Source organism: Pristiophorus japonicus, chromosome 10 (assembly GCF_044704955.1).
Source record: "Pristiophorus japonicus isolate sPriJap1 chromosome 10, sPriJap1.hap1, whole genome shotgun sequence".
Taxonomy (NCBI): Eukaryota; Metazoa; Chordata; class Chondrichthyes; family Pristiophoridae; genus Pristiophorus; species Pristiophorus japonicus.
The window spans coordinates 65614120-65634655 of NC_091986.1; the positions used below are offsets into that span (position 1 = coordinate 65614120).

The 20536-nt window shown below is 46.6% G+C and overlaps 1 protein-coding gene across 6 annotated transcripts in view; it reads right to left on the reverse strand.

Moving 5' to 3' along the window:
- LOC139275005 (uncharacterized) overlaps positions 1 to 20536 on the reverse strand; it is a 135131-nt gene that overhangs the window by 101529 nt on the left and 13066 nt on the right. For all 6 annotated transcript variants that reach the window (XR_011595650.1, XM_070891855.1, XM_070891851.1 and 3 more), the window contains exons 2-3: positions 1707 to 1773; positions 1499 to 1583 (exon numbers count right to left, since the gene is read on the reverse strand). Coding sequence is in view for 5 of the 6 variants with exons in the window: in XM_070891855.1 (XP_070747956.1) it covers positions 1499 to 1583; positions 1707 to 1773 (152 nt within the window). In the remaining variant the exon portion in view is untranslated. The remainder of the gene's footprint in view (positions 1 to 1498; positions 1584 to 1706; positions 1774 to 20536) is intronic.

The window sequence follows — 20536 nt, forward strand, 5'->3', positions numbered from 1 at the left end:
GCTATGCACCTGCTTTTTCAGGCGCAAGATTTGTGAGGACATTTGCTGGACAAGATATGCGTAAATATCGCAATCTTGCACGTACAAATGTCCTCGCTCCAGCTTGACAGATCAGAAAAGCCGGTTTACAGCGCATGCGCATTGCGTGCTAAAAACCGGTTTTTCCAATGCCTTCCTGGATCCGTAGAAACTTCATGCGGGCCCAGGGATGTCTGAATTTCTACTCCAATTTTTCTTTTTCTTTCTTTTTTCTTAATCCCATCTTTCTTTCCCTGTCTTAATTTTGCTTTCTGTACATGAATTGACATTGAATTAAATATTCTAACTTACACTTCCTGGTTTAGACTCTGCATGGCTAAGTATCTGACTGGTTGAAGACACATGCTGTTGCTTGTCCTCTTCAGATCCCATGTAGAGTGCGCCCCTCTGAAATTGTTCTCTAATTACCATAAGTCATCGCGCAGAAGCCCACTAAAAGTCTGTGGGCAGCTGTGAGAGTAACGGACAGTGAGTGTCATTTGTTCACCACTGACCATAAAATCTGGGCCACAGAATATATACTCCCATTCCCTGTATTTGCTTTCAAAAGATATTACCTCACACTTAACCACATTAAGTTGCATCTGTCACCTGTGTGACTTTCTGAAATCTATATAATTCTTGTTATTTGTCATACCCCCTTACTTTTAGATCAACAAATTTCAAGATTATGCTCTCTTTGCCAAAGTCGAAATCATCTATCCATACAAAAAACGAAAGTGGATCCAGCACTGGCCCCTGGAATACACCACTTACAAATCTGCTCTAATCCAAGGAACACAAATTTACCTGAAAGTTTTGTTTCTTGTTTCAACTAACTTTCTTTCCATATGACTACTTTTCCTTCTATGCAAAATGTTTTTATTGTTCTAACAATCCTCTTGTGAGACACGCTATTAAAAGCCTCTGGAAATCCATGTACACTTCATCCACTTTACTTTAAAAAAAATTGTCAAATCTGAATAACTTAATAAATCCATGCTGACTTCTTAATTAGTCAATGCGATTCTAAGCACTCACTAATTTTATCTTGAATTATGGATTCTGGAAGGATGAATTATCAAAGTCCTTGCTCTGTCTCATTTGCATATTGCTAGTTTGGACAAAAAGCTGCCTCCTGCCAGCAACAGGAAAATTACCCATAATATTCATTTTATGATCATTTGTCAAGACAGTATTCCTTCGAGAATCTGCAATATGGGAAATAATTTTAATGATGCCCACACACTACTTTCACAACTTGACTGTTACTTATACTTCACGGTGTTATTCATGATTGCATTGTGAAGCTCCATTATTACTTGAACTACTTGAAAGTGATTGTTGGTTGATTGAAGTTACCAACAATATTATAAAATGGCTCCAGTGGGATGGCTGATTTTAGCATGTGAATAGAAATTTATAACATATACTTTGGCCAATTTTTTTTCAAGAATATCTTTTGAAATTTAAAACTTACTTTTTCATGCAATAAAAACCATGTCTCCATTTCTGTATGGGCATATGGTTGTCCTTATCCACCTCTTGCTCGGTGTCAGTTGACTCTTAAACAAAGAGTGAAATAAGAGAAATGTCAGAATTATCAATAATTGCATCAAAAATGCTTTTTAATCACTGAAATTGGTTATAAAAATTGCTTGTCAAATTTTCGTTCATTCTAAAATTACCAGGAATTGCATGTTTCCAATTGGTTTGAGCCATCTTCGGATTCTTCAGCTCTTTACAAAAATGGCACTAAAAATAAACAAACATTTCATTTTTATTCAGACAGACTAGAAAATCAACTAATAATTCAGTAGCAGTATGTGCCAATTAAGTGTTTGTAGGGGGGGGGGTGGGGGGGGGCACCTTTAATTTTGGAAAAACACTTATGAAAATGGGATAATCTGGTATAGGTACACAATTCACACCTACTGTTGCTATATACATCTATTTATATAGCCACAAAATTCCATTTCAAAATACACTGAAAACCTCTGTGGCAGTTTGTCTGAGGCAAAACCTGTTGTATAGATATTATTTACCTACAGTATCAGTTACACCTGAAGGTGGTGCTATGATAGGGCTCTGTTATGTTAAAGGAGATACAGCAGCTGGCCGACAGCCATGATGTGCGAGGATTCTTCATCGCAGTCAAGATCAGCTATAGTCCAAACACCCAAGGCCCCACCCCACTGCTGGCCAAGAACGGGGAAACACTCATCAAGGACACCGAGGCAGTCAGGGCCCTCTGGAAGGAGCACTTCGAAGATCTCCTCAATCGAGACTCTGCCTTGGACCCGAGCGATCACGACTCCATCCCGCAGCATGCTACCCGCCACCACCTTGGCAAAACCCCAACACTGCACGAGGTAGAAAAAGCCATAAGACAGCTTAAAATCAAGGCTACTGGAGTGGTTGGAATCCCTGCTGAGGCACTGAAATATGGCAGAGAGGCACTACTGGCGTAAATGCATGACCTCATCTCTCTCATCTGGAGGGAGGAGAGTATGCCGGGAGATCTCAGAGATGCAGTGATCATGACCATCTTTAAAAAAGGGGACAAGTCCGACTGCTGCAACTACAGAGGAATCTCCCCGCTATCAGCCACTGGGAAAGTCATCGCTAGAGTCCTTCTCAACCACCTTCTCCCTGTGGCCAAGGAGCTCCTCCCGGAGTTGCACTGCGGATTTCATCCCCTACGGGCCATAACGGACATGATTTTTGCAGCACGGCAGCTGCAGGAAAAATGCAGGTTTCAGCGCCAGGCCTTGTACATGGTCTTCTTCGACCTTATAAAGGCCTTTGACACGGTCAACCGCGAGGGTCTATGAAGCGTCCTCCTCCGCTTCGGATGCCCCCAAAAGTTGGTCACCATCCTCCGCATGCTCCACGACGACATGCAGGCCGTGATCTGTATCAACGGGTCCATTACAGACCCAATCCACATCCGGACTGGGGTCAAACAGAGCTGTGTCATCGCCCCAACTCTCTTCTCAATCTTCTTCGCGGCCATGCTCCACTTCACAGTCAACAAGACTAGAGTGGAACTAAACTACAAAACCAGCGGGAACCTGTTCAACCTTCGCCATCTCCAGGACAAGTCCAAGACCACCCTAACCCTCTGTCCTCGAGCTACAGTACGCAGACGACGCCTGCATTTGTGCACATAGAGGCGCTGAACTCCAGGACATAGTCGATGTATTTACTGAGGCATACAAAAGCATGGGCCTTACGCTAAACATCCGTAAGACAAAGGTCCTTCACCAGCCTGTCCTCGCCACACAGCACTGCCCCCGTCATCAAGATCCACAGCGCGGCCCTGGACCACGGGGACCATTTCCCATATCTCGGGAGCCTCTCATCAACAAGAACAGGTAGTGACGAGATTCAACACCACCTCCAGTGTGCCAGTGCAGCCTTCGGCCGCCTGAGGAAAAGAGTGCTTGAAGACCAGGCCCTCAAAACTGTAACCAAGCTCGGTCTACAGGGCTGTAGTAATACCCGCCCTCCTGTGTGGCTCAGAGTCATGGACCATGTACAGTAGACACCTCAAGTCGCTGGAGAAATACCACCAATGATGGCTTCGCAAGATCCTACAAATCCCCTGGGAGTACAGATGCACTATCAGCGTCCTCGTCCAGGCCAACATCCCCAGCATTGAAGCACTGACCATACTTGATCAGCTCTGCTGGGCAGGCCACACTGTTCGCATGCCTGACACAAGACTCCCAAAACAAGCGCTTGACTCGAAACTCCTTCACGGCAAACATGCCAAAGATGGGCAGAGGAAATGTTACAAGGACACCGTCAAAGCCTCCCTGATAAAGTGCAACATCCCCACTGACACCTGGGAGTCCCTGGCCAAAGACTGCCCTAAGCGGAGGAAGTGCATCCGAGAGGACATTGAGCTCCTCGAGTCTCATCGCCGAGAGCTTGCAGAAAACAAGCGCAAACAGCGGAAAGAGCGTGCGGCAAACCAGTCCCACCCAACCCTTCCCTCAACGACTATCTGTCCCACCTGTGACAGATTCTGTGGTTCTCATATTGGACTGTTCAGCCACCCAAGAACTCATTTTAAGAGTGGAAGCAAGTCTTAAATAAAATAAAATGGGGAAGGTGGCTCAACCGAGGCTAACAAGGGAAATTAGGGATAGTGTTAAATCCAAGGAAGAGGCATATTAATTGGACAAAAAAAGCAGCAAACCTGAGAACTGGGAGAAATTTAGAATTCAGCAGAGGAGGACAAATGGTTTAATTAGGAGGGGTAAAATAGAGTATGAGAGGAAGCTTGCAGCGAACATAAAAACTGACTGCAAAAGCTTCTATAGATATGTGAAGAGAAAAAGATTAGTGAAGACAAATGTAGGTCCCTTGCAGTCAGAATGAGGTGAATTTATAATGGGGAAACAAAGAAATGGCAGACCAATTGAACAAATACTTTGGTTCTGTCTTTACTAAGGAAGACACTAATAGCCTTCCGGAAATACTAGGGGACCGAGGGTCTAGTGAGAAAGAGGAACTGAAGGAAATCCTTATGTCAGGAAATTGTGTTAAGGAAATTGATGGGATTGACGGCCGATAAATCCCCAGGGCCTGATAGGTTGCATCCCAGAGTACTTAAGGAAGTGGCCCTAGAAATAGTAGATGCATTGGTGGTCATTTTCCAACATTCCATGGACTCTGGATCAGTTCCTATGGATTGGAGGGTAGCTAATGTAATACCACTTTTAAAAAAAGGAGGGAGAGAAAAACAGGGAATTATAGACCTGTTAGCCTGACATCGGTAGTGGGAAAAATGTTGGAATCAATTATTAAAGATGTAATAGCAGCGCATTTGGAAAGAGTGACAGGATCGGTCCAAGTCAGCATGGATTTATGAAAAGGAAAGCATGCTTGACAAATCTTCTAGAATTTTTTGAGGATGTAACTAGTAGAGTGGACAAGGGAGACCCAGTGGATGTGGTGTATTTGGACTTTCAAAAGGCTTTTGACAAGGTCCCACACAAGAGATTAGTGTGCAAAATTAAAGCACATGGTATTGGGGGTAATGTATTGACGTGGATGGAGAACTGGTTGGCAGACAAGAAGCAAAGAATAGGAATAAACGGGTCCTTTTCAGAATGGCAGGCAGTGACTAGTGGGGTACCGCAAGGTTCAGTGCTGGGATCCCAGCTATTTACAATATACATTAATGATTTAGACGAAGGAATTGAATGTAATATCTCCAAGTTTTCAGATGACACTAAGCTGGGTGGCAGTGTGAGCTGTGAGGAGGATGCCAAGAGGCTGCAGGGTGACTTGGACAGGTTAGGTGAGTGGGCAAATGCATGGCAGATGCAGTCTCATGTAGATAAATGTGAGGTTATCCACTTTGGTGGCAAAAACAGGAAGGCAGAATATTATCTGAATGGTGACAGATTAGGAAAAGGGGAGATGTAACGAGACCTGGGTGTCATGGTACATCAGTCATTGAAAGTTGGCATGCAGGTACAGCAGGCGGTGAAGAAGGCAAAGGGCATGTTGGCCTTCATAGTGAGAGGATTTGAGTATAGGAGCAGGGAGTTGTATAGGGCTTTGGTGAGGTCACACACCTTGAATATTGTGTACAGTTTTGGTCTCCTAATCTGAGGAAGGACATTCTTGCTATTGAGGAAATGCAGCGAAGGTTCACCAGACTGATTCCCGGGATGGCAGGACCGACATATGAAGAAAAACTGGATCGACTAGGCTTATATTCACTGGAATTTAGAAGAATGAGAGGGGATTTCATAGAAACATATAAAATTCTGACAGGATTGAACAGGTTAGATGCAGGAAGAATGTTCCCGATGTTGGGGAAGTCCAGAACCAGAGGTCGCAGTCTAAGGATAATGGGTAAGCTATTTAGGACTGAGATGAGGAGAAACTTCTTCACTCAGAGAATTGTCAACCTCTGGAATTCTCCACCACAGAAATTTGTTGAGGCCAGTTCATCAGATATATTCAGGAGGGAGTTAGATGTGGCTCTTATGGCTAAAGGGATCAAGGGGTATGGAGAGAAAGCAGGAATGGGGTACTGAAGTCGCATGATCAGCCATGATCATATTGAATGGTGATGCAGACTCGAATGTGGTGTATTTGGACTGTGTGTATTTGGACTTCCTGAAGGCATTTGACAAGGTGCCATGTAAAAGGTTACTGTACAAGATAAAAGTTCACGGGGTTGCAGGGAATATATTAGCATGGATAGAGGATTGTCTAATTAACAGAGAACAGGGAGTCGGGATAAATGGTTCATTCTCAGGTTGGCAATCAGTAACTAGTTGGGTGCCACAGGGATCAATGCTGGGACTCCAACTATTTATGATCTATATTAACGACTTGGAAGAAGGGACTGAGTGTAACATAGCCAAGTTTGCTGACAATACAAAGATGGGAGGAAAAGCAATGTGTGAGGAGGACACAAAAAAATCTGCAAAAGGACAGAGTGGGCAAAAATTTGGCAGATGCGAATGATGTCGGAAACTGTGAAGTCATGCACTTTGGCAGGAAAAATCAAAGAGCAAGCTATTATTTAAATGGAGAAAGATTGCAAAGTGCCGCAGAACAGCGGAACCTGGGGGTACTTGTGCATGAAATACAAACGAATAGTATGCAGGTACAGCAAGTGATCAGGAAGGCCAATGGTATCTTGGCCTTGATTGCAAAAGGGATGGAGTATAAATGCAGGGAAGTCTTGCTGCAGATATATAATGTATTGGTGAGGCCACACATTGGAATCCTGCGTGCAGTTTTGGTTTCCATATTTACAAAAGGATATACTTGCTTTGGAGGCAGTTCAGAGAAGGTTCACTAGGTTGATTCCGGGGATGAGGGGCTTGAGTTGTGAGGAAAGTTTGAGTAGGTTGGGCCTTTACTCATTGGAATTCAGAAGAATGAGAGGTGATCTTATCGAAACGTATAAGATTATGAGGGGGCTTGACAAAGTAGATGCAGAGAGGATGTTTCCACTGATGGGGGAGACTAGAACTAGAGGGCATAATCTTAGAATAAGGGCCGCCCATTTAAAACAGAGATGAGGAGAAATTTCTTCTGAGGGTTGTAAATCTGTGGAATGTGCTGCCTTACAGAGTTGTAGAAGCTGGGACATTGAATAAATTTAAGACAGAAATAGACAGTTTCTTAAACGATAAGGGGATAAGAGGTTATGGGGAGTGGGCGGGGAAGTGGAGCTGAGTCCATGATCAGATCAGCCATGATCTTACTGAATGTTGGAGCAGGCTCGAGGGGCCGTATGGTCTACTCCTGTTCCTATTCTTATGTTATGTTCCTCGATTCCGAGGGACTGCCTATGATGATAAGGCTCTGTTATGTTTAAAAAACCATATAACATTAGCTCAGAAAAGAGCTGTTGTGGCTGCTGTATGGTGCCTCAGTAATTCATCTATCATTACTATTCCCAAAGCCACTATATGGTTACACATCAGCATTATTCCAATAGTTCAAGCATGACCTAAATCGGAGATAGATCTTGAAGGCCTTGATCAGATACAAGAAGCCAATTTGGGACATTTCCAAATAAATTTGCATGGCTTTTTTAAAAAAGCACATGCGTATTCCTGCTTCCATAGGGCAGATCAGCATCCAACTGTCTCTCAGGTCCGAGTACATGTACCTGAATTTCTAAGTGCTCATCTGTTGAAAGAACTTTCAGTGCATGCTTGCCCTGCACTGAAGAGTCATCCTAATTCTCCGATGTCCTGTTCCTTTCTTTTTTGTTTTCTAATCCCACCTGACTCAAAGTCTGGAATTTTACCGGCGCTGAGAGGACGGGATCGGAGGCGGGTCAGCAGTTAAAATTGAAATGATCGACAACGGGAGCCCATTGTCAACTCGCCTCCACGATAGTTTCCCAGGTGGCGGGTCCGTCAGCGCTGAACAGACCAAGCAGTGGGGCAGACAATTTAGAATATTAAGAGGTTGGTAAAAGGCAATTAAACACCAATTTAAGCTCACCGTTAGATTTTTAGAGCTTACCAACAGCTTTCCCACTGCTCGGGGATCGTGCCAGGTTAGGTCGTCGGGTGTTGCGTCAGCATGGGATGATTTACTAACTTGACAGCTGCAAATTGTCTATCAAAGCTCCCATTTCATCGGTGTTCACTTTCCAAGGTTAGTTGTTGTTGCTTAGTGCATATGGAAGACAGACTGAGCTTGACGCAGCTAGCAACTGTTTGGAGCAAACTCTCTAACCTCACTGGAACAACCTCTCACGGATCGCTTCTGTCATCTCAGTCTCACCTCCCATCTATTCCAACAGCATTGGTGCACTTAAAAAAAAAAAAAAAAAAAATCGCACCTTGGTCCTCAGAATGCCACCATGATCAACCACAACACCAGCATCACCAACAACACCAACCTTCTCCGCAATCAGTTGATGCTGCACAGGACATCAGCACCTAACCATATTGTCTCCCGGGATGGACTCATCATGGCCAGATTTACTTCACTCGACACTGTACACCCTGGCTGCCACATGATGCGCCAGATTGGCACCATCCCACACTAGCACCATAAAGCATCCCTACAATGTCCAAGCCACTCCTTTCACACTCATCACCATTACAAGGAAACCGTTATATCTCACCATTCACTAAGCCACTTCCAAACATGTACCCAAATCTGTCCAAGAATGCAAATGTTGAAAATAAAGGTTTCAATGTTTGACAACACATTAACAGAAACTTTACACGAACATTGGATATAACACCCAAGTGCCTACCCTTGTGTGTTGTTAGTTGGTATGATTGTACTAGGATGAGGGTGAGTGTGAGAGGTGGCTAGTGAGATGGGAAATTGATAATGTAGATAGAGAGAGGGGGATGGGTGGAGGTACAAGGTAAGTTGGTGTGAGTAAGGATGTGCAGGAGTAGGATAGGGAAGGCAGAGTGATGGGGATATGATGAATGGCACAGCAGAATGAGGTTGAATGTGGTAAAGTTTCGTGATCTACTGAGGTCATTGAAAGGTTTGAGCCACTGCAGCCTGTTCCTCCTGACGACATCCCTGCTTGGTACCCCCCTGTGAAATGTGCAATTGGGCTGCGTTGGTCTCCTGGGGAGGTCTCCACTGCCCATTGGAGTGCTGTGTACTGTGACCTCCTCCATAAGCATCTAGAGGAAGCCACGGGAGAGCCAGGGTGCAGCCATGCACCTCTGCAGTGTTTGTCAGTGTTTGCAGTACCTCAATGCTGTAGAACACTGACACAACAACTGTCAAAATCAATGTGGACATGGTCCCTTTAAGGAAACCGGCTAATGAGGCATTATCAAATGAAGTCATCAGACCTGCTTCCTTTTAATTGGCCAGAAACCTCGCCGAGTGGGCTTAACAAGCCCTATCAAGGTAAAATCACTTGTAGAGAGCGGGATGGAACCGGCAGCAGGCTGGCACCTTGCTCCAGACCCCGGTCGTCTCGCTCCCGACCGGGTAGACAAATTTGTAATCAGTGGGTGGGAATTTGCAGTGTGTAATAACGGCGAATTAACAGCGTTCGCCGTTATTACCTCTTTGAAACAGACCGCAGCTTCAGGAAGTAGCGCATGCACATCTAAACGTGGAAATCCTGAAGTTGCGGTCAGTCATTCACTGCTCCGACTCTGGCTGCGCTGTACCCCTCCCCCATAACCAGCAATCAGTGTAATCAGTGAAATCAGTGAAACTGACAAAAACTTGGGCTTTTCCACATTACCTCAAGTTGGATTCGGTGTAACTGGGGTTTTAACAGCGTATTGACTGCTAAACAAATGTTATGGCCCTGAAAAACAAATTAGTTTCTTGGAGTGTCAAATTTCTCCATTATGAGAAAAATTACAATTTTTAAGAAACTTTAAAAAAATTACACTTTTTATAAGTTTGAGCATGATTATTTCAGGTTCTGCCTTATCCCTATGTGAGAGCCCCAATCTTTGTTTTACTCTCCAACATTTTTTTTAAATCGGAGAAAAGCAGGTTCCCATTGCCTGCTTCTCTATCTGCAATGTTGGCTACTTAGACAGCTTGTTGACTTCATAGCAGATCGCATTAAGGATTCCCCCATTAAACTGCATTATACTTGTATGCTGAAAAAGGCAAACTTTTTGCAATCTCGAGATCTCTGGATCGCTTTCATTAGGGCCAGTGGCGAATGCCTTTGCTTCGCCGCTGCCCACAAATTCCAGCCACTGGAGCGAGTTCTTATCGTCACCCCAGATTGTCACTTGCAGTTATGTAAGGCAACACATTTCCATCTGCCACAGTTTTGTTTCTGTCAAAAGGAAATTGATTGCAACCATCCTCCATTGACTCAGAAATCGAGGCATGAAGGAAGTAAACGTGTAGCTCATCACGCCCACTGACATAAAAAGGCCTGCAAAACAGAAATGGGAACCTCAAACCCCTTTCACTAAAATGAAAATTAGGATTTTTAAGAGGAAAGAGGAACACACTGAAACCACCCTTCCAATTCCCCTTCCTGCTAAGAGTTTCACTGGCTTTACTGCCACCCGCCTCCCCTCGCCACATCCTCATTTTTCTTGCATCCCTTTTCCCCCATCCTATTCTCCCCCCACGTCCTTTTCCACCCTCCCCTTTGCCCCTCTGCCTTAGCCCCTCCCCATCTCCATGTCTCTCTTCCTTCCTCCCTCCCTCTCTCCTTGCCTCCTTCCCCTTCTCCCTCCTCTGTCGGGGTCCAATCAATTCCCTATTCTCTAACCCCATTTGATCTAAATACTGCACTTGGTCTTGACATCCCGTTTGTAATGCCATAGGAGATCAACGAGTATATTAAAAGTCTTGCGGTCTACAAATCCTACTTCCTATACTGGACGCCCGTTTTCGCACCACAAAGTGCGCCTAAAGAAAACTTCCAGATTCTCCAGCTCTCTGCATGTCGTTTCCAGCTCGGCACAGTGCAGCAGGAGCAGTAGGGGGCGGAACTAGGTCCCTGCGCTGAAAACAGTGCCGGGAACTCTGCACATGCGCGCTACAGTGGGCGCGCATGTGCAGTAGCTCCAGGCGCCCAAAACTGTGTGGGAGGGGGCGAAGCATGCAGCCCCTAGCCCTGGCCGAATGGCCTCACTGGGGCTGCGTGAATAAGGCTCCTCCCACGGCCAGCTCCTGCTTCCTCCTGACCAGACTCGACTCTCGCTTCCCACCTCCGGACCGGACCAGACACCGACCCGACTCCTGCTTCCCCCGCCTCCCGCCCCTGGACCGGACCAGACACCGACTTCCACCCCCAGACTGGATCCGACCTGACCTCCCTCCCCCCCGACCCGACCCAAACCTCCCTCCCTCCCTCCCTCCCTCCCTCCCTCCCACCAGCCCCCCCCCCCCCCCCCCCGACCCGCGCTCCCCCCGACCCGACCCAACGCCACCTACCTATAAATCTGGTGCTGGGGACGGGCCCTGCCCAAAGTCTCGGGCCAGGCCTGTTCAGCCTCCCTCCCCGATCTCCTTTCCCCCCACCCACCCACCATCTCCTTTACCCCCCCCTCACCCACCATCTCCTTTACCCCCCCTCACCCACCATCTCCTTTACCCCCCCTCACCCACCATCTCCTTTACCCCCCCTCACCCACCATCTCCTTTCCCGCCCCCCCCCACCATCTCCTTTCCCCCCCCCCACCACCATCTCCTTTCCCCCCCCCCACCATCTCCTTTCCCAACTCCCCACCCCCCTTCTCTCCCTCTGCTCCCCCCTCACTCCCTCTACCCCCCTCCCCTCGCTGTCAGAAACACAGACACTGACAGACAGAGAATGAGAGACACACACAGACAGACAGACAGAGAGATAGAGACACATTGGGGGGGGGGGGGGGGGGCGGGGTCATCCCAGCACGCTGTTGGAGGGCTCCCGGTACTGCAGTTGGTAAGTCGAAAATGTTTTATTTATTGATTTAAAAATATATATATATTTCTTATTAATTTTTTTTGATTGATTTATTGATGTATTTATCATTTATTATTGATAATGGCTCTTTATTTGTAAAACTGAAGTGTTTAATCTTTGTAAACTTCCCTTTAAACCGCACCCCCCACCCCCATTCCCTACGCCTGATTTGTAACCTACACCTGATTTTCTAAAGTGTAGACAAGGTTTTTTCGAGCATACAAAAATCCTCACTTACTCCATTCTAAGTTAGTTTGGAGTAAGTTTTCACTGACAAAACTTTGAAAACAGGCGTAAGTGGCCGGACACGCCCCCTTTTGAAAAAAAATCTGTTCCAAAGTGAAACTGTTTTAACTGACTAGAACTGGAGCAAACTAAATGGCGAGAATTCCGATTTCTAAGATACTCCGTTCTACACCAGTTGCTCCTAAAAATCAAGAGAAAATCATGTCGAAACTTGGGACCAGTGTAACTAATTTCACAACTATAACTTTCTGATGGCAATCTCCTGTGGCAATACACATGGGCGTTGGGTTGGATTTTCACTTTGTGCCAACATTGAGCAGTGCCCAATATCCTTGCCTTCTAGAACCCTAAGCCAATTTGAGGGTCTCATTTCCATTTGATCAGTGATCTGCAAGCGCTAAACCAGCGCTAACAGGCAACCAAGGTGGATGGCAACTTCCACGGAATTAAGCCAGAGGTAATAGAGTGAATGGAGTGAGGAGGATGTGGATGGCCAGTAGTGAGTGGCAAGATTTTTGTGGTGCCAGGAACAGCATTCATGAGCAAGACCCCTATAAAGGACCACTGGTTATGCTGCTTAACACCTGGTACCAATGACGGGGCATGCACGTTACACACTTTACTCATTGATATCCGAAACTTACACTGAACATTTGAACTGTATGGGACCCCAATTAGCATGTGAAAAGTAGCCTCCCCTCTTATGCAAGGATGTAGTGGTGCTGCATGGTATAAGGAATATAAATCTGCCAAAAGACTTTGAAAAACTGGGGCAGGTTTTGTTAGAGCAGAAGAGATTAAGGGGTGATTTTATGGAGATGTTTAAAATTTTGAAGGGATGGGACAAAGTATAGTGAAACAGACCGTTTCCAGTGGTTGAGTGGGACTGGAACAGGACACAGATACAAGATTAAAGTGTGTCATTCAAAGAGGAGGATGTAGGAAGAGGAGGTTTGTTACTGTTGCACCCATCCAGCAAGTAGAGTGTTCCATCACACTCCTGACTTGTGCTTTGTCGGTGGCAGAGAGGCTTTGGGGAGTCGGGAGGTAATTAAGTCACCACAGAATGCCAAGCCTCTGACCTAGTCTAGTAGCTACAGCATTAATGTGGCTGAACCAGTGAGTTTCTGGTCAATGACCACCCTCCCACCACCCCCAAGGATGTAAATGGTTGACGATTCGATGGTGATGCTGTTGAATGTCAAGAGAGGATGGTTGGACTACAGTAGCTTCCAGTTTGTTATCAGGAGTCACTGCGTTTATTTTTAGTTTTTTTTTTAAACTGAATTCGGATTCATAAATTGGACTGCAGCATTCAATAAAAAGGTTCACCACCGCCTTCTCAAGGGAAACGAGGGTGAGTAATAAATATTGGCCTTGCCACTGATGCCCACATGCATGGAACGAATTTAAAAAAATATTGCAGCTACCCAACTTCATCTGCCAGCACTTATACTTACAAGCAATTATATATTTAAACTGACAGTTCTGTTCATACACAACATTCAGTATTTCCATAAAGTTCCTTGCTTTTTCTCCCAAAATGTATTACCCCACCCATCCACATTAAATTGCATCTGCCACTTATCTCTTCCCCTTACTCCGATGCCACTTTCTCCCCCTTCAAGCATGTCTCTTTGTTCCACCACTCATCTCTCTTTTAAAATCCTTGTACACTCAAATCCCATCACAAGTTTCTCCTCAAAATATCCACCCTCCTTTCGAACCCCGACCTCTGCACAGAGTAACTCCACATCCCTTGTGATCTTAATCTCCATCTCAAAGGTTATTTTATCTCTCCCCTCGGATTTCAGTTCCTTCCTGCCCAAATGTGAGGAGCCCACAGACTTCGTCACCAAGATTGAGATCATCCTTTTTGCTGCTTCTGCTGCTTCCCGATGCTCACCAAACCAAGCTTCCCCATAGACTATCCCTGAACCTGTGTCAGAGAAAGTTATTGAGGCCAGTTCTTCAGATATATTCAAAAGGGAGTTAGATGTGGCCCTTATGGCTAAAGGGATCAAGACTTATGGAGAGAAAGCAGGAATGGGATACTGAAGTGCATTGTCAGCCATGATAATATTGAATGATTTCTCCTCCATCTCCCCTCATGCCCCTTCCAAGCTTATCTTGTCCATGACACCTACCTCCTGCTCCCTGGACCCCATTACCACTAAACTGGACGGCCATTCTTCCTGGTCCCCATGCCAGCTGATACTGTAAATGGTCCCTATCCTCAGGTACTGTTCTCCTCCCTTTTCAAAACACACATCCTCATCCTTCAAAAAAAAACTAATCTTGGCCGATCTGTCCTTGTAAACTACGGCTCTATCTTTGAATATGCAAAGGTATTGAATGTGATGTCACCTCCCAAATGCATACCCATCTTTCTTGCAGCTCTGTTTCAATCTCTCCAATCACATTTCCACCCTTGTCAGAGCAACAAAACGACCCTAATCAAAGCTACAAATTACATCTTATGTGATTGTAATTGTGGTTCATTTTCCCTCTTTGACATCTCTGCAGTTTTTGACACGGTCAACCACGCCATTCTCCTCCAATGCCCCCATCCATTGTCTAGCTCAGTGGAACTGCCCTCACTTGGTACCACTTACCTGTGGATGGTAGCTAGAATATCTCGAGCAGTGGCCTTTCTTCATGATACTGCAGCTGTTACCTCCAGAATCCAGCAGGGATTCAACCGTTGCACTCTCCCCTTTCTCATCTACATGCTGCCACTTGATGTAATATTCAGACATGGAGTCAGCTTCCACATTTACAGTGCAGCTCCACCTCTCATTATCCCTCTATCGATCCTAACATTGTCTCATTAGATTGCTAGTCCAACATCTAGTCTTGGAAGAGTCATAATATCCTCCAGTTACACGTTAGAAGGCTGATGCCATCGTCGGTTGGATCGCGTGGGGCTCAGGTTGAAACACTCGAAGTGTGTTTTCCTGGTGCAGGACGTCGAGTTCTTGGGAAGAAGAATCGCAGCAGACGGCTTCAGACCCACTGACTCCAAGACGGAGGCCACCAAGAACGCGCTGCGACTACAGAAGGTGACAGAGCTGCAGTCATTCCTGGACTCCTTAACTATTTCGGTAATTTCCTACCTGGGTTAAGCACCCTGCTAGAACCCCTACATGTGCTACTGCGCAAGGGAGACGACAGGGTATGGGGAAATTCACGAGAGGCTGCCTTTAAGAAAGCCAGAAATCTGTTGTGTTCAAACAAACTGCTTGTCCTGTATAATCCTTGTAAACGATTAGTGCTGGCTTGCGATGCGTCATCATACGGGGTTGGGTGTGTGTTACAACAGGCTAACAAATCGGGAATTTTGCAACCGGTCGCTTATGCGTCCAGGAGTTTGTCCAAGGCTAAAAGGACCTACAGCACGATTGAAAGAGGCTCTGGCGTGCGTTTACAGGGTAAAAGAAATGCACCAGTACTTATTTGGCCTCAAGTTTGAGCTTGAAACGGACCACAAGCCACTCATATCGCTGTTCTCTGAGAGCAAAGGGATTAACACTAATGCCTCTGCCCGCATCCAAAGATGGGCACTCACGCTGTCGGCATACAACTATGTAATCCACCACAGACCGGGCACAAAGAACTCGCAGATACTCAGTCGGCTGCCATTGCCCACCACCGGGGTGGAAATGGCACAGTCAGTGGACTTGCTCATGGTATTGGATGCATTTGAGAACGAGAAGTCCCCCGTCACGGCCTGCCAGATCAGGACCTGGACCAGCCAGGATCCTTTATGTCCTTGGTAAAAAAACTGTGTCCTCCATGGGAGCTGGTCCAGAGTCCCAGCGGAGATGCAGGAGGCGATTAAGCCGTTCCACAGGCGCAAAGAAAAAATGTCCCTGCAAGCGGACTGTCTGTTGTGGGGCAATCGCGTGGTCTTGCCCAAGAAAGGCAGAGATACGTTCATTTGTGAGCTGCACAGCACCCACCCAGGCATTGTAATGATGAAAGCCACAACCAGATCCCATGTATGGTGGCCCAGCATTGACTCAGATTTAGAGTCATACGTGCGCCAGTGCAACACTTGCTCTCAGCTGACTAATGCACCCAGAGACGCACCGCTAAGTTTGTGGTCTTGGCCCTCCAAACCGTGGTCGAGGATCCACGTGGACTATGCAGGCCAATTTCTAGTCAAAATGTTTTTGGTTGTCGTCGACGCTTATTCAAAATGGATTGAATGTGCGATAATGTCTGTAAGCATGTACACGGACACAAATTGAAAGCCTACGAGCCATGTTGCCACACACGGCCTGCCTGATGTCCTGGTCAGCGACAATGGGCCATGTTTCACCAGTGCTGAATTCAAGGAATTCATGACCCGCAATGGGATCAAGCACATCACATCTGCCCTGTTCAAGCCCGCATCCAACGGCAGGCAGAAGGGGCAGTTCAGACCATCAAGCAAAGCTTGAAACGTGTGTCAGAAGGCTCCCTGCAGACCCGGCTATCCCGGGTGCTGCTCAGCTACCGCACCAGACCCGACTCGACTCACTCACCGGAGTTCCCCCAGCCGAGCTGCTCATGAAAAGGGCGCTCAAAACAAGGCTCTCTCTTGTCCATCCTGATCTCCATAATCACGTGGAGGGCAGGCTCTATCAACAAAGTTTGTACCATGACTGCGCAAATTTGTCACGTGATATTGAGATCAATGATCCTGTGTTTGTATTCAATTATGGAAATGGTCCCAAATAGCTTGCTGGCACGGTCACAGCCAAAGAGGGGAATCGGGTGTTTCAGGTCAAATTGGCCAGTGGACTAACGTACAGAAAACATTTGGACCAAATCAAATTGCGGTTCACCAACTGCTATGAACAAACCGAAGAAGACACCACCAACTTTGACCATCCAACACATACACACACACACACACACAAAGTGGCAACTGACATCATGGTTGACCACGAAACTCACCATTCCCAGCAGCCTAGCAAGCTCGGCTGCCCAGCAGCTCAATGAAGAACTAACCAACTCACCCAAACCCGCATTTGTACCGAGACAATCGACAATGGAGCGAGGAGCCCCAGCTGGTGTCACCTTATAAATAAGTGTACTATTGACTTCGCGGGGAGTGATGTTATTTATTTAACCCCTTGCAACCTGTATTACACTACCACCAGAGGGCCTACCTGTTGGAGTCCCAAGGAATCCCAGCATTTCTTGGGAGCACGGTATATAAGCAGGCCACCCACGAGGCTCCTGCATTCTGAAGTCTCATTAAAGGAGCTAAGGTCACACTTGCTCATTGTACACAGTACTCAGTTTCATCCTTTATTGTGAGCTTATCAGAAAGAAGGACAAGTAAATCACTGTTTCACCTAGGCCCTGTTTGGGGAGTGGGAAGGGAGGAGGTAAAAGGGCTGGCGTTGTGTCGCCGGCACTTGCATCGGAAGGTGCAGTGGGAAGGGGGGGGCTGCTGGGGCTGACTGCGGAATGGACAAGGGTGTCGCAGAGGGAGCGGTCCCTTTGGAATGCTGAGAGGGGAGGGGAGGGGAAGATGTGATTGGTGGTGGGATCAAGCTGGAGGTGATGGAAATGATGGAGGATGATCCGTTGAACCTGGAGATTGGTGGGGTGAAAGGTGAGGACAAGGGGAACCCTGTCGTGGTTCTGTGAGGGAGGTGAAGAGGTAAGAGCAAAAGTGCAGGAAGTCGAACGGACACGGTCGAGGGTCATGTTAACCACGGCGGAGGGGATTCCTTGGTTGAGGAAAACGGAAGACATATCAGAGGCAATAGTGTGCGAAGGTGGCATCGTCAGAACAGATGCGACGGAGACAGAGAACCTGGGAGAATGGAATGGAGTCCTTACAGGATGCAGGGTGGGAGGAATTGTAGTCCAGGTAGCTTGTGGGAGTCAGTGAGCTTATAGTGAATGTTTGTCAATAGTCTACCCCTAGAAATGGGAGACAGAGAAGTTGAGGAAGGGAAGGGAAGAGTCGAAGATAGTCCATGTGAAAGTGAGGGAAGGGTGGAAATTGGGTGCAAAGTGAATTAAATTTTCTAGTTCAGGGCGAGAGCAGGAGACGGCCCCAATAGTCATCGATGTACTGGAAAAGAGAGGTGAGGGAGAGGACCTAAGTACGACTGGAACAAAGAATGTTCCACATATCCCACAAAAAGGCAGGCATAGCTAGGACCCATGCAAGTTCCCATAGCAACACCTTTAATTTGGAGGAAGTGAGTGGAGTCAAAGGAGAAGTTGTTCAATTTGACAAGACGTTCAGCCAGGCGGGTGAGGGTGTTTGTGGATGGGGACTGGTTGGGCGCCAGCTCGAGTAAGAAGCGGAATGCCCTCAGGCCATCCTGGTGGGGGATGGAAGTGTAGAGGGATTGTACATCCAGTGAAAAGGAGATGGTTGGGGCCAGGAAATTGGAAACTGTTAAAAGTGGCGGAGGGCATCGGACGAGTCGCTGATATAGGTGGGAAGAGACTGGACAAGGGCAGAATAAAATAGAGTTGAGATAGGAAGAACTGAACAGGCTGAAACGATGGGTCTAACGGTGCAGTCCTGTTGGTGGATCTTGGGAAGGAGGTAGAAATGGGCTGTGCAGGGCTGGGGAACTACGAGGTTGGTGGCTGTGGAGGGAAGATCTCCAGAGGAGATGAGGTCAGTGATGGTATAGGAAATGATGGCTTGATGTTTGGTTGTGGGATCATGGTCCAAGGAGAGGTAGGAGGAGCTGTCAGAGATTTGGCAATTAGCCTCTGCAAGGTAGAGGTCGGTTCATCAAACAACAGAACTACCCTTGTCGGCAGGTTTAATGACAAAGTTGGTGTTGGATCTGAGAACGCGGAGTGCTGCAAGTTCAGAGGAAGGTAGGTAGGTTGGAGTGAGTGAGGGGAGCAGAGAAATTGAGTCTCATCGGCGGTTTGCAATGAAGAGATCTAGAGGACAAGAGGCCAGAAGGAGGGGTCCAAGTAGAGCGAGAATTCTGAAAATGGGAAAGGTCAGCTGTGCAGAGGAAAGACTCCTGGCCGAAGAAGTGGGCGGAAAAAGAGCTGAGCGTCGTGCTGAGCTCGAAATTCATTAAGGTGGAGGCATAAGCGGATGAAGCTCAGGCCTTTGCTGAGGACTGATCGTTCGGGGTCAGAGGGGGGAAGATCAGAGGGGACAGTGAAAACATGGCAGGGATGAGATTGGAAGGGATGGGATCAGAGGGAAGTGAAGGAGGTGGTGGTTTCGGAGGGGTGTTGGCATCCAAGAGTTGTTGAAGCTTATGATCCTTGACACCTGAAAGGAAGAGAAAAAGTTTTTTGTTAAAGTGCTGGATGTGACGAAGGATGAAATGGAACTGCGGACCAGGACAGCTTAGTCGGTGCTGCTGAAGAGAGAGGTCGAGAGTGCACTTGTGACGGCGCATAGCATTGAGTGTGGATCTCGGGATGCGGCGAGAACAGTGGTTCGAGGAACGTTGAATATCTCACAGATATCTGTAATCCTGAGTGCATCCAAAACATGAAGGGTGGAATTTCAGTTGGAATCCACGTGGATTAAGTCAGATATGGAAACAGTTACTGAGGAAAGAGATGTGGCTGTGAAAACGAGTTTTGGCAGATACTTGATCGAACACAAGAAGGGAAACAGAAAGCAATGAAGATGAACAAGGTAAAAGAGACAAACAGGAATCCCGTCTGAGGGAAGAGCAGAACTTCAAGGTATTTCAGATTCCAGTATCCACAGTATCCTAATTAAGCAATGTTTGTTTCTTTCTCTGTTGGACTAAGAACATAGGGAGTGAATTTCCTTGCCGTATTTGTACTACATAATTGGAGTAAGTACATTTATGTGGAAAAAAAATCAGGCAGAAACTGTTTTTGGTAGTATTCCACCATTAAATCGCTCTGTCCTTTTATGGCCTTTCCCACTTTTGGGCCACTAAGTCCCGAGTGCTCAATTAAATTTATGATATGAAGGTCAACGGCACTGCAGCGCAGATGTCTACAGCAGATTCCAATGAAGCTCCCACACACTCCATTGGTGCCTGCAACAAAGATAAAGCTTCCCTGATGTTGCCACAAGACAGCTGTAGGCTTAAAAGTCAAAATTGCCAGTTGCTACATATTCTCTGAGCCAGCACATAGATATGGTACTCCTCAAACATCCTGCTGTTCAGATGAATATCGAAGAGTTCTTGGTCCCACGCCTCTGGAACCACAGGGAGCCTGCGCTGGGAAGGTGGCACATCCTCACCCACTTCCTTCTGCTCTGTGAATCACCAGGTATCACATCCTCACTGACAATATCTAGCTGCCCCAACAGGAAAATTTATATGAGCTGGTGCCTGGGAGTGAAGAAACAAGTGACACAAGAGCGTCCGAAAACAG